This window comes from Sycon ciliatum, chromosome 8 (assembly GCF_964019385.1).
Source record: "Sycon ciliatum chromosome 8, ocSycCili1.1, whole genome shotgun sequence".
In the NCBI taxonomy this organism is placed as follows: domain Eukaryota; kingdom Metazoa; phylum Porifera; class Calcarea; order Leucosolenida; family Sycettidae; genus Sycon; species Sycon ciliatum.
In genome coordinates, this window is record NC_088650.1 from 3749321 (window position 1) to 3762113 (window position 12793).

Below are 12793 nucleotides of genomic sequence, written 5' to 3' on the forward strand. Positions count from 1 at the left end.
GAGTCAAAGGCACTGAAGATTCGTGCATACACCATTTGTACACGTTGTCGTTCGTGTGGGTTGCACTCGGCAGGGTATCGAGGTGTGCACGTAACACAGTTTTCACATGAGGATCGTAGATATAGAATACAATCATGTACATGTGCTCGGACTGATACTTCATGGAACTAATACTTCAACTGGAAGATGCAGCCGGAGGGTGCCGGGTCCACGTGTGGAGTAGGCACTGGTGCCGTGGTGGTGTCAGTGATCAGTCGGGGAGATGTCCTATCTAGGACATCGCACTCTGAATGAGTCTGATTGGTTACCTGTCCCAGAGTTGTCATGGAAGCGTCGGTCGCGCACACGCGATGAAAAGAAGTGCTGCGTGAGCATTTCTGAATGTATGTGGAGGATGCACGATCGTTATGGCGATGGATTTCTTTCCGAATTGGTCAAGTTTGAGGGAATAGGCGGAGAATATCAGACATCGGCGGGGATTGAGGTAGTGTATATTCGATTCTCCATCGAATACCCGACCGAATGGCCGTTTTCGTTTGGGGATTTCATGTGGGGTTTCTCGTAGCCACGCGGCGCTTCTTTGCCTTTGGAAACGATTGGTTCTAATTTTGAATATTTTGCCTTTGGAATGTTTCTTCACGCTCCGCGCGTTCATTTCGCCCCAAACCTGGCCATGCAGAGGAGGAAGACGAGCCAGCAGGCGCTAGGCCCGTAAATTACTGCCTGGAAGATATTATTTGGCCAAAGCTTGCTGTTGGCGTTTTTGATTTCTTGGATACGACAGCTCTTGGATAAAACTGGACCTTGGACGGTCTTTCTTGGATATCAACCCAGGACGTGGTGGTCATGGACGTATCGCCATCGCTTTCAGCCAGATCCTTCTGCTGCCTGAAGCCAATGGCGAAAGTAAAAACTTTATCGCAGCAGCAGCTACTGCTCTGCTGAAAGTGCGAACACAAATTGCTTCGCCAATCCTCTTGTGCATTTGCAATTTTCAATGCGACCAAAACGATTCCCTTGCCAGTTCCTTTGTCCAGGCGTACTCCACAACGAGGAAAATAAAATTCGTGAAGGCAAGAGGCAAGATACGAATCTCGACTCGCTTGATCTGAGGCAAGCCGCCAGGAGAACGACAACTAATAATAATTATTACTTTTGAGACGAAAGGCCTTCGTTGCGTTTGTTGAGTGCGACATGTTCATCTTCCTCGGACGCGACACAAAGTTTTGAGTCACGTGTCACGATTACTATGGGAACAGCATAGTATGTATGCTGGGGCATGCTGGGTTCCGTGATGTCCTATCTAGGACATCACCAGGACTGGTGATGTCTTGTTGGGCCTTGCTCGAACGCCGGCTGACCCAGCCAGGTCTGTGTAGGCTGGTGTAGCAAGGAACATGCCGGTTACCTTTGCAAAGCTTGAACAGGACATACAGAGAACTGTTACTTGAGTTGAAGTAGCCAGCAACTAGCTGGTTGATGCTACACGGAGATTGCCATGCACATGCATGCCTACATATACATGCGGCCATGTGGCTCACGCGATGTTGCCGATCTGATGCCGCACACACGGCACTAGCGGTGGCACACATAACTCAACATGATAACATGCACGCGACAGTGCTCGATCGATCGATCGAGTCTTTGTTATGAATCTTGTTGACCATACATTTGCATTGTTTAGGTTCTTGGAGTTGGGAGTTTAGGGCCTCGTCTCCACTAGAACAATCTCCAGTGTCAAACGATTTTCTTTTAGAAGATCTTGCTCCCTGCATTATTGTCCTGAAGGCTTTCACGTTGTTAGCAGGTGCTTCCTCCAGTATCCTACTGGAAATTGCTACTTTCATTTAGCGCGACGTGCTCCGGATCGTGCCGTCCGTAAATTGTATGCCACGGGACGTCAGAAACTACTGTCGTTGAGAGCGCGATGCCGAATCAGATCCACACAATGCTCTCTCCAGCATTACTGGTTCTTCTCTCGTGCCTCGCCCTAGGCGGGAATGCGGAGACCTTCACAGCAGTCACGCATTTTAAGTCCCTAATCAGCTTAGAACAAGACCTGTCAGCTAAGTTACAGGCGTATATATCCGCTGAGGAAAGAGAATTGGAAAAACTGAAAAAGCTATCAGAGGAGGTCAGTTGGAGCAAATGGACATAGACAACATTCCGTTATAGGGGTAGCATCGTCGCAGTTGTAAATCTGTTGAGATGGATTATGTCGTTCATTTGAGCTTCAGAAGGCCGTCCGGTCTTCTGACAATGGGTTTGATAGGCAATTTGTTCCGTGGCGTTAATTTGGGCTGTCCGTTTGGCAGATTTTCTACTTTAGATCCATTGTGCGCTAGCTGCAAATAACCAGTAGAGATGTTTGCTCAAAAGTATTGGATTGGATTGGATTGGATTTTTATTATTTATAGTGGTGACCAAGTATCACTTTCATGAGTATTTTTCTATTCACCAGATGGTAGAAGGTAATTGTTTACACCAAAATTGCATTGATTTTATAGATATTCGTACCCATTAGTTTTTGTATGACCAGTGTGCATGCAGTGGCCAGTATGGTGCTGCTAAATAGTGTAAAATTGCGTTTGCCCAAAACAAAAAAGGGATGTGTTCTTTTCCTGTTGTGTGTGGGAGTGCGTGCGCGCGTGCTCGTGTATGTGTGTACGCATGTGTGTGTATGTATGTATGTGTGTGTACATAATGTGTGTGTGTGTCTTTGTGTGTGTGTGTGCGTGCATGTGTGTATACGTGTGTGTATGTGTGCATGTTGTCAATGTTGTGTCTATTTCTCCAGGTACAATCCTGGACGAACAGGGCAAAGGATGACTATGAGAGTCACCTCGGCCATCCCACCAATGCTTTCCGCCTCGTACGACGTTTTACGTCGGACTGGCGGGAGGTGGAGAATGTTGTGAACAATGCCACTGATGAGAAGAAAGGTACGGGAATATTTTCACAATTTTCATCCATGATATGTAAAATCTGATCTGTATTCGGCTAACAACTGTAGATGATGTGAAACGAAGACTTGCAATATAGCGCCTGTTAAACTTTCCCATCATCTACACACTACTTGAAAGTATAGGCTTGTCTTTTGTATGCTTTGTGAGAACATTTACCAGAATGAGCTGTACTTGGAACAGCATGCGGACTGGCGAACAGCGCTGGAATGCACATGCCTACAGACCTTAGCTCAACCTGGAGAAAGACACGTTATTGTACTCGGACTCTATACCTAGCCAACGAGAGATGCTTGCGAGCAATCCTTTTGAATATTTGAACCTTTGATATACCGGTAACACCGTGCTGTGTTCAATCTATCACAGGGGAGCATGTCTACTACTGTACTGTACTATTTTGCAACTGCTCATTGTATTGCTCATTGTATTGCTCATTGTATTGCTCATTGTATTGCTCATTGTACTTGTAGATTTGTTGCAACAACTGGAAACCAGTACGGACTACTTTCCCGACGAGGAAGACTTGACAGGAGCGGTGGTGGCGCTGATGCGACTGCAGGATGTGTATCACGTCAACACCACTCGCTTTGCCGACGGCTTGGCCGGGTCCACACAGGGCGCAGTACTGACCGTTGAAGACCTTTATCTAGTGGGCAGGTCAGCCTATAACAAGGCACAGTACCAGAACTGCAAGGTTAGCTGCTTGTCTGGGTATTTTCAGTCCTGTAAAACCTAGAATTTTCCTCAGCTTGAAGGCGACAAATCTGATAAAACAACCATTTGCCCAAGAAAACCGCTACGCCCAGGACCAAGGGGTGGTATTTCCAGTCAAATTACCCTGGATATGGAGACCACCTGTACACTGGACCACATTTGTAAGGTCCCTTGAGCGATCGGCTTAGACAGGTTTTACTATGCACGGTGGTTCTACTGATTTGTTCGGCATAAAGTACATACTGGGTTAGTTTGAACCGTTGATGGTTTGAGGAACAAGGTTTTAAATGCATACAGTGGGCTTGTGCTTTGAGCCGACAAGTGTTTTTGGGCGCAAGCTTGCGCCTATACGGTACAAGAGTAGTCGCATCTCTTCCAGCAATTTGGATCTTTCTCCCACTCACTAATTATGAGGATTTTGTTAGGTTCACAAAGTATACCAGTGGTACCCTTGACATGCCATCCCCGACAAGGCATAACTGCATGATTGTATGTCCTCCTCATGCCTTATCCGCAACTTGCTTCTTTGTCAACGAATTTACGCCGGTATTATCGAATAGTGTGCCGATATGTATCTAATATTGACTGAGTACGAGGTCAATATAGGAAATAAAAGCCGAGTAAAAGACCGAGGCGAAGCCGAGGTCTTTTACGAGGTTTTTATTTCCTATACTGACCAAGTACGATGTCAATATTGGATTTATCACGACAAACAGTCCGTATTTCAAATTCCATAACGATAACCTCATGAATCCCGGTTTTATGATTGCACAACCGTTGCACCACCACCTACTCATGATGCAGTGACAATGCTGCGCTAGGCACCATTCAACTGCGCAACCCCTAAGCATTATAAGCAGTCAATATAGCCCTAAGGAGTGAAATATGCAGGAATATTTGACTGCTCAGGTATGGCAAAAATCTATGGGAGTCAATACTAAGGGAGTGATAACACCTGATATTATCTAGCCGATCAACTTGATGAAGATGTTGTTAGAATTGCAGAGCTCGATTTTAAAGCATCATATCAACTGAAAAGGAATCATTCCCCAAACTCATCTGAGCACTAAAATCAAGGTCTCAATCGTCTTTGATATGTGGGCACAACGGGAGGATAGCGGTGAAATAACACCGTAACAGGTACTGTAAAAGCCATTATTCTAACGAGGCGCATATATAACGATTTCCCAAAATTGACTGGTTTACGTGTACCAAAGGTAACGATTCTCACTCCGCATTCTCAACGCTCAATAGGACAGTATATGTGTCGATTTCTGTATACTGATTTCTATTTTAACGACAGATTTCTCCTCGTTAACTCGTTAGAGTTAGCACTTCGTTATATATATATGGCTTTTACAGTATAGGTATTTAGATCTGTTGATGTTTGTGCTCGCTGTTTTGTCACTCGGTTTTAGAAATGGATGCAAGAAGCCATACGCAGGCTCGATGCTTTCGAACGGGTTTCAAACGCCACCAAGGATTCACTGGCGGTCCGTGAGTCTCTCTACGACCATCTTTCTTTCTCGGAGTATAAGGTAAGCTTAGAGCATGTGCAACCAGTTTCAGTTATCACCTGGCGCTGGCAACCTGGGTGACAAGCCCGCTTTTCTTTAGTCCCTTGAATGCGCAGAGATTGCCATTGTTCAAAGACTTTGATAGGCCAGTATCATGGGTATATGCTGGAAACTCAGCATTATTGGCCTGTGTGGTTGATCATCTTGAAATGACAAGTACGTTACCAAAATGTGCGGCATGAATGTACAGGCCTAGCATAAGGTGAAAGGCGATTAAATCGTGTAAATACTCAATACCTCAAGCCCGAAGCGAAAGACAACCGTATGAGTCTAAACATTATTGCTGTGATTTGTTGTTTCTCTCGTGTGTAGCTGGGGAACGTTAGGAGAGCATACCGACTAGCCAAGATCCTAGTGCAGATGGGTGAGTCCTGTTATCCCTTTCTTCTCTTCTATTGTAGCATGTCCACGGCTGTGATCCGCTTTCGGTGTTTGTTCAGCACAAAATTAATATTTCCAGACTGAGAACTTGAAGTGATCATCTGGACAGTGCTTCTATTTGACACTGGTCCTCGTCACTTGCAATGTAGTGCTCGGACAGGAGTCATTCTGTGTATCCTGTCGTGCCTGTACCGCCTTGTCTGCGAAGCGTCCTAAGCTGGTTATGCTTCGCAGTACAATTCTATAGCCGGTTGTAATGCGGATGTGTGAACTCTACTTCACTTTTATTCACTTAAAACAAGAGGACCTATACCCTGTGTAGGTTATTGCCTCTTGTAATTTGTCATATTTTTACATTGTTTTTGCTTACTGCCATGGCTGGCTATCGCACCCCCCCCCCCCCCATATTGGCCTATATTCCCTGGCCACGGGAAGGTGAAATAAATAAATAAATAAATAAATAAATAAATAAATATGTGACCGACAGTCCACCAAGGTAACGTCTCGTAACTCATAGGTCCCTTTTCTCTCTTTTTTTTTATTACTGCTGGCGCAACTTTTGGTTTACTTTACTTTACCATCATGTCTCTCTGGAGCATTTCTCACTATATTTCTTGTCTTGCTGTGCTCAGACCCGGACAGCGGCCGTTACCTGTCCAACGAAGAGCAGTACCTTGAGTTGGTGCGCAAAGCCATGTTTGAAGAGGCACGCAAGCGTCGCAGCTCACCACAGGAACCAGAGCCAGAAGAAAGGAAATGGAAGAAGCCGCCACCGACCGGCGACGATGATTTGCAGTACTGGCGTGATTTTGAATACTACAAGAAGTATTGCAGAGAATCAGTGGAAGTGGTAAGCTATCATACATGAAGGTGCTATTATTGCATGAAACCTGTGGGAATTCTGACAGAATATTTGGTTTGTATTTCGGACTGGAATTTTCAAAACTTCTCTTATTTCGGAATTTTCGTTGGACAACTAACTCCACGTACATTTACGTGTAGAATGAATGGTCTTTATCCATTTTTTCATTAGATTATGCTCACCGAACATTGGACGATGACAGAGGGTATGCTTCACTTGTGAGCAAGACTTTCTTTCCACAGCCATAGCAGGTGTAACTTTCATGTACAAAACTCATTTCGGATCAAACTCAAACCCAGGTTTTTCTGCCAGTATACGATTTAAGTTGGGTTTGAAAAGCCCAGACCCAATGGAGAATGGTTACATGAAAAGTTGGTCACAAAATATTTGGATGTAAGATTTGATGTTTGAACTGGTAAATGCAATTGCCCTCTGAGGCCTAGCCTCCATCCTTCCTTTTTAAGTTTAGTATAACCAACCTACTTTTCGTTCTGTTGTGCTTGTAGAGTCCTTTTCCCGACCATGAGATGATCTGCTTCTATGAAAATAATAACCGGAACCCACGCCTCATCCTTAACCCGGTCAAGGTGGAGGTGGTGACAGTCAACCCCACTCTTCTGATCTACAGGGACGTCCTGTACGACTCGGAGATAGAGAAATTGAAGCAGCTAGCAGACCCCAAGGTAGGCAGTTGTCAATTTGGTGTTTGAAGATGAAAGTTTGATATCTATTTATTCACATCATGTGGCACTTGCCAATGAAGTGGTGACATGGGTGATAGCCAGCAACGGTGGCAAAAGCGAGAGAGGGGGGGGGGGGGGGGGGGGTATATGAAATAATAAAGTTTGAGACACCGTCACGTATGCACCAAGGTTATAATAATTATTTGAGTTTTGATATTGGCATATGCATGGCGGTTGTATTCTTCTCTGTCTACTGTGTGCGCATAACTGGGCTGTGAAATGACTGTACTCCTGTTGTCTACTATGTGTGCATATTTGGGTTTTGGACTGATAGCTGAACCGTGCCACTGCTCACAATCGAGCCACGGGCCGTTACGAACCTGCTCAGTACAGAATATCTAAAAGGTAGGTGACAAAACTATGATGAGCAGTTCAGGTTCACGAATGGAAGGTGAGAGGAGCGAGAGCTTGAGAAAGAGAGAGAAAGAGAGAGAGAGAGAAAGAGAGAGAGAGAGAGAGAAGAGAGAGAGAGAGAGAGAGAGAGAGAGATAGGGGAGACAAAAGGATACACAACAAGCAGACAGATCTAAAGGCGGAGAGAGAGAGAGAGAGAGAGAGAGAGAGAGAGAGAGAGAGAGAGAGAGAGAGAGAGAGAGATAGCTAGATAGCTAGAGAGAGATAGATAGATAGATAGAGAGAGAGAGAGAGAGAGAGAGAGAGAGAGAGAGAGAGGGGGGGGGGAGAGAAATTGAAAGAGCGAGAGCGATATAGAGAGTGAGGGAAAGGGAGATGGGGAGAGGCCGGGACACAGCAGCATAGATACAGATTCAGACCTTGCTGAGACGTTTAAAGAATGGATGTGAATGAGTGTGTGAGAGGGCAAGATATTGGCTGTATTCCCAGTTGTGCTTGCTCAGAAGATCTTTGAATAGATGGGTACAATCATGAATCACATATGCAACATGGCCTATTGAAACGAGCAGGATTAAAGCTGTAGATTGATATAGGATTGCGCGTATCATGGATAGTTCCCCCAGTCCATTGTGTGTATGTTCCCCTCAGTCCGTTGTGTGCATGTATGCCACGTTCTTGTCACTCCACAGTGCCTGGCTGGGCGAGTATCTAGACGAAAGCGGTGTCCTGGCTCATGTCAACCAGCGTATTGAAGCCATCACAGACCTGAGCATGAGCACGGCGGAGGAGTTGCAGGTGGTCAACTACGGTATCGGCGGACACTACGAGCCTCATTTTGATTTTGCACGGGTAAGTGTTTGCCGTGGTTTGCAACCATCCGACTTCTCATAAATATTGGCAGTCTTACTACGAGCCAGGAGATGTTGAATAAATAATAATAGTAAAGTGTTCCGGTAATGTTGCCGCTCTGAACTGTCTGCGGTGTTCGTGCATGTGGGCTTGGCAGGGCTGTGTTTCCGTTTTCTGTAGCAGCCATGTTGAATGTGTAATGGTTTGCCATGACGGACTCACACAGACAGGCCAATCACCTAGGCTACAGTGCATTTCAAAACTATAGACGCGTAGGGTTTTTGAAATATTTCAAACTTGGCTGGAACGTTTTGAGAATAGTTTTCGGAATATTGCTCAGGATCGCTCCACAATTACTCTCATATAGTTTCTAAAGGATTGGATAACAGACGCCCAATTTGGAAAAATTTATGCACAAAGTGATCACAGATTTTATGTGGTATAGATGCTGGCATAACGGTTTTTGCCTAGGTACGCGTCTATAGTTTTGAAATGGACTGTAGGTGGTGCTTTACTTTTGCAGCCCATTCATACAACCGTTTTTAACTGTTTTGCTAACGGAGTAATGCTTCATTGCAAGTGTAATTGGCAGCTGTAATATGTTGCTGCTAATTGTGTTCTGTAGAAGTATGTAGCACCTTGACACCTGTTTTACGTAAGAAATAGGGGCTATCGGCAAAGCATCCAGGTCATCGTCCATTGGGTGTGTTTTCATGCATGTTTTGGGCTGTGCTTGGCGTGCATGTAGGACTTTGAGAGGAAAGCAATGACCCACAAGAAGGGCAATCGAATTGCCACACTGCTCTTCTATGTAAGTAGCCTGGGCTGTACTTGTAACGATGAGCCTCTCACATGTCTGTCCTGCTGTTGCCTTTGATGTGTTTGTGTGTGTTGTGCTCATCAACTCTTGCTCAACACACATTGCCACATCTCTCTCTCCAATGCTCTGGAAATTGATTCTGCGCATTCTTGCGTGACTGGTCGACCACTGATTATTGCTTGCCGCTACCTGTCATACTTACCGCACACCACTGCCACTGTTCCCACTGTGCTTGAGTAGTCGGATCGCACCGACATGGGCGAAGGTGGCAATCGCATAGCCACTCTTCTCTTCTATGTAAGCCATGCTGAGCCACAAGCGTTGCGTAATATTTTGCAATGCAATCATTAGCTCATTCCTTGGAGGCCGTTTTGGCAATTGGCCGTTAATTTCAATACTTGAAAATTTCCACCATACTGCACATCAATCTTTACCATTAAGGGGCCGTCCGTAAATATCGATGTTTTTTTGGAGACGATATTGGTGTGTCTGGGGGGGGGGGGGGGGGGGGGGAGGGGGTTTGAGCCATGTGCGTCTTTTCGAGCATCAGAAAAATATCGATGTACTAAATATGTGAAGTTTCGCCGATCCCTGCACGCGGCCGTCTAAATGGCTATACAAGAAATGTGAAACCAGCTTCCGTTCGCGGAGCTAAAACTCGCGACACAAGAACAAAATCAAAAATTGGAAGCTGTACGCCCATGGCGAATTTCAAGAGCAAAAGAATGAGCCGAACGATGCCTGCAGGAGACCTTTTTCAAGACGTAGAGGCAGTGCGAACAAACACGGACGAACTCCACAAGAGTTTCCAGTCTTCACTGTCTGAACAAGGATTTGAAAAAATTCTTGGGTTCATATTATTGAGCATCCAAAAATATTGATTCCATGATCTAGATGTACATGTGCATCTTCTGGGGGGAGGGGGGTGGGGGTCAAGGGAGAGAAGCACCAATATCGTCTCTAAAAACATCGATATTTACGGACGGCCCCTAAGTACAAGGTGTTTTCCTGTGAAATTTCATACTTCCAAAATGAATTTAATTAATGCCAGTCTTCCCAATTTCATGGCGTCATTTCTTTTAGTTTTCGCCAGCCAATTTCTCCACTGAGCTAACATTTCTACCTAAGGACTGTTTACATCTTTGTCTTGTGACCACGTTTTGTGGAGCATGAACAACATCATGCAATCCATTTATCCAGATATTGCCTGAAGTTGGAAAAGCAAGCATGATTGCAGCCCCTCAGTGTCGTTATGAGATAGGTGGCATTTGTGTACAGTATGATTCGGATTTCATATCTATGCTGCTAACAGTTACTACACACCACAGATACTTTAGACTAGTCTGGCCATTGCTCAGTATAGCCATGGTCCTGTTCTGTGCATGTGTTAATCCTGCTTGGTGACATGTCCGCTCTCTCTCTCTCTCTCTCTCTCTCTCTCTCTCTCTCTCTCTCTCTCTCTCTCTCTCTCTCTCTCTCTTCTCTCTCTCTCTCTCTCTCTCTCTCTCTCTCTCTCTCTCTCTCTCTCTCTCTCTCTCGTCCATGTGTTTAGATGAGTGATGTCTCAGCTGGTGGTTGTACCGTCTTCCCGCGCATCCCTGCAAGAGTGGAGCCATCCAAGGTAACATCTGTTCACAGATGATCTTGCATGCAATACCCCTCCCTCTGTATTGGCGTATATTCCCTTGCCACGGATAATGTGTACCAGATGATGTTCTTAAAATTTCATGGCTCGTGGATTCATTATACTGCTGGAAATGGATTTGAGTAAATCAAATCGGAAGTATTGACTGCTGCCCATTGCCGACAACCTTGGTCCTAGAAACGCACTTCAATATTCCTATGCAGCCATGACTGTCGTTGTGCTATCGATGCTGCTCCTGTATAACAGCCTAATGGTGGTGTTGGTTGATGTTGGTATTCTGCACAGGGCGATGCGTCGTTTTGGTACAATCTTCTCCCGTCCGGTGACGGCGACATCATGACTAGACACGCCGGATGTCCTGTTCTCTCAGGATCGAAGTGGGGTGAGTGCAGGGATTTGTTTTTAACGTTCACCGGCTGGGGGTGAGGTGTGTGACTGTGGCCCTCGCAATCCTTGCTTACTAGGGTGTAATGACCAGGCCTAGTATTGTATTTTTGTTTTTTTTGTTTTTTTACATCACAAATCAAACGGACAATCGTGCCCAATGTTATGATGAAGTTGAAGTTTGAAAGGCAGTGGTCTCCTAGTGCTGGTAGATCAGCGATCTGCGTTAGGCATGCAAGTGTTGTGGCTGTGTGACTAGGTGGTACCTATGTATAGCATTGTGGTGTCAGTGTATAGCCTTGTGCACAATTATGGTCTCCTAGATGTGCGCACCAGCCTCTTGACAGGTGTGGTGTGTCTTGGGCTATTCTTGAACATGCCTTGCCAGTTGCCTAAGCTCAGGCCTGGCTGAGCTGGTCTGGTTGATCAGGTCATGGCCAGATCACTTTTTATCCGTTTTGTCTCGTATTGGTATTTACAACTGAGGAAGTCATGTGCCCCCGCCATACCGAACATAATATGAGAGGCTATGGCATGTCTGGAACAATGAAAAACTGCTTCAACTGGTCCTGCCAGTAGCTGCTGTCAAATACGGGCATCCTTGCAGACATGTAGGAGTGTTATTAGAGCCCAGTATTGCATATGTATGGCATGCCCGTAGCGGTGGAGTGAGCCAAGGTGTTGGCCTCAGCTGAGGAAACCAGTGCAGAGAAATCGTATACACTAGTGAACCCATGCATTTCTGACATGGATCTGAGAAATGTGGGGTGGTGTATTTGCACTTGATGTTCAGGCCACCGGCAATGGCTGGCAGTAAGCTAAACCGACCAACCTTGGGGATGCATGCATGCTGTACACGTGTAAGCTGTTGTATGAACACATGCATCCCATGGGTGATGTTCGAATATAAATGGCTTACCAGGGGGTGGCCGGGCCAATCTGTGTTTCTGTTTTTTTTTTTTTGTGCGTGTTGTGTGTGTTGTAATGGATGTTTGTTTCCTTCCTATGGATGTGTGCAGTTTGTAACAAATGGATTCATGAACACGACCAGGAGTTCCGCAAGCCATGCAAGCTAACGAGGGATGCAACTTGGGACGTTCACCTGCCCCCGGACCACTTGTGAGCCGTTCTAATGCCTGCTGTGGAATAAATGGTCATTAGACCCCAGCGATAATCTGCACTTTATGGTGGCATCAAGCAGTCCAGTCGGTACACACGCAGAAACACGCGCACACAAACGCACACACACACACACACACACACAAACACACACCATGCCGGATATGCCCTTCCATGAATAACTTTATTGCTTGAACAGCAAAATGCAATTTCGCCGCTGGCCAGTTTCCATTACGAACTTGATTACCGTTGCTTTTCGCATAACATACAGTCAGTTTGAAAGCTATTATGACTCCTTTCAGATTATGCTCACAGATATACATGCATACATTTCCAAATTATAACACTGATGATTATAAAAAAAAGTTTCATGTGCTTCCAA

The 12793-nt window shown here is 45.4% G+C and overlaps 1 protein-coding gene across 3 annotated transcripts; it reads left to right on the plus strand.

Annotated features, from left to right (window-relative positions):
- Positions 1-1671: 1671 nt before the first annotated feature.
- Positions 1672-12793, plus strand: LOC135822303 (prolyl 4-hydroxylase subunit alpha-1-like). 3 transcript variants are annotated; one of them, XM_065335039.1, is made up of 14 exons: positions 1673-2134; positions 2798-2942; positions 3434-3657; positions 5096-5215; positions 5567-5618; positions 6268-6485; positions 7004-7180; positions 7515-7585; positions 8284-8443; positions 9192-9254; positions 9504-9560; positions 10816-10884; positions 11194-11290; positions 12312-12793. In XM_065335039.1, exons 1-14 carry the CDS (start codon positions 1928-1930, stop codon positions 12413-12415), a joined length of 1764 nt encoding a protein of 587 aa, XP_065191111.1. In that variant the 5' UTR covers positions 1673-1927; the 3' UTR covers positions 12416-12793. The 3 variants fall into 3 exon arrangements, with proteins under 3 accessions (XP_065191113.1, XP_065191111.1, XP_065191112.1); XM_065335041.1 differs by lacking the exon at positions 9192-9254 and having other exon boundaries at positions 1672-2134; XM_065335040.1 differs by lacking the exon at positions 9504-9560.

What these genes read in the sequence shown, in the direction of transcription:
- LOC135822303 (XM_065335039.1), top strand. Translation starts at nt 1,928, where the DNA reads ATGCCGAATCAGATCCACACAATGCTCTCTCCAGCATTACTGGTTCTT. An exon ending in TAGCCACTCTTCTCTTCTAT is followed by an intron (nt 9,561 to 10,815) that starts GTAAGCCATGCT and finishes CCATGTGTTTAG; the next exon opens with ATGAGTGATGTCTCAGCTGG. An exon ending in TCTCTCAGGATCGAAGTGGG is followed by an intron (nt 11,291 to 12,311) that starts GTGAGTGCAGGG and finishes GGATGTGTGCAG; the next exon opens with TTTGTAACAAATGGATTCAT.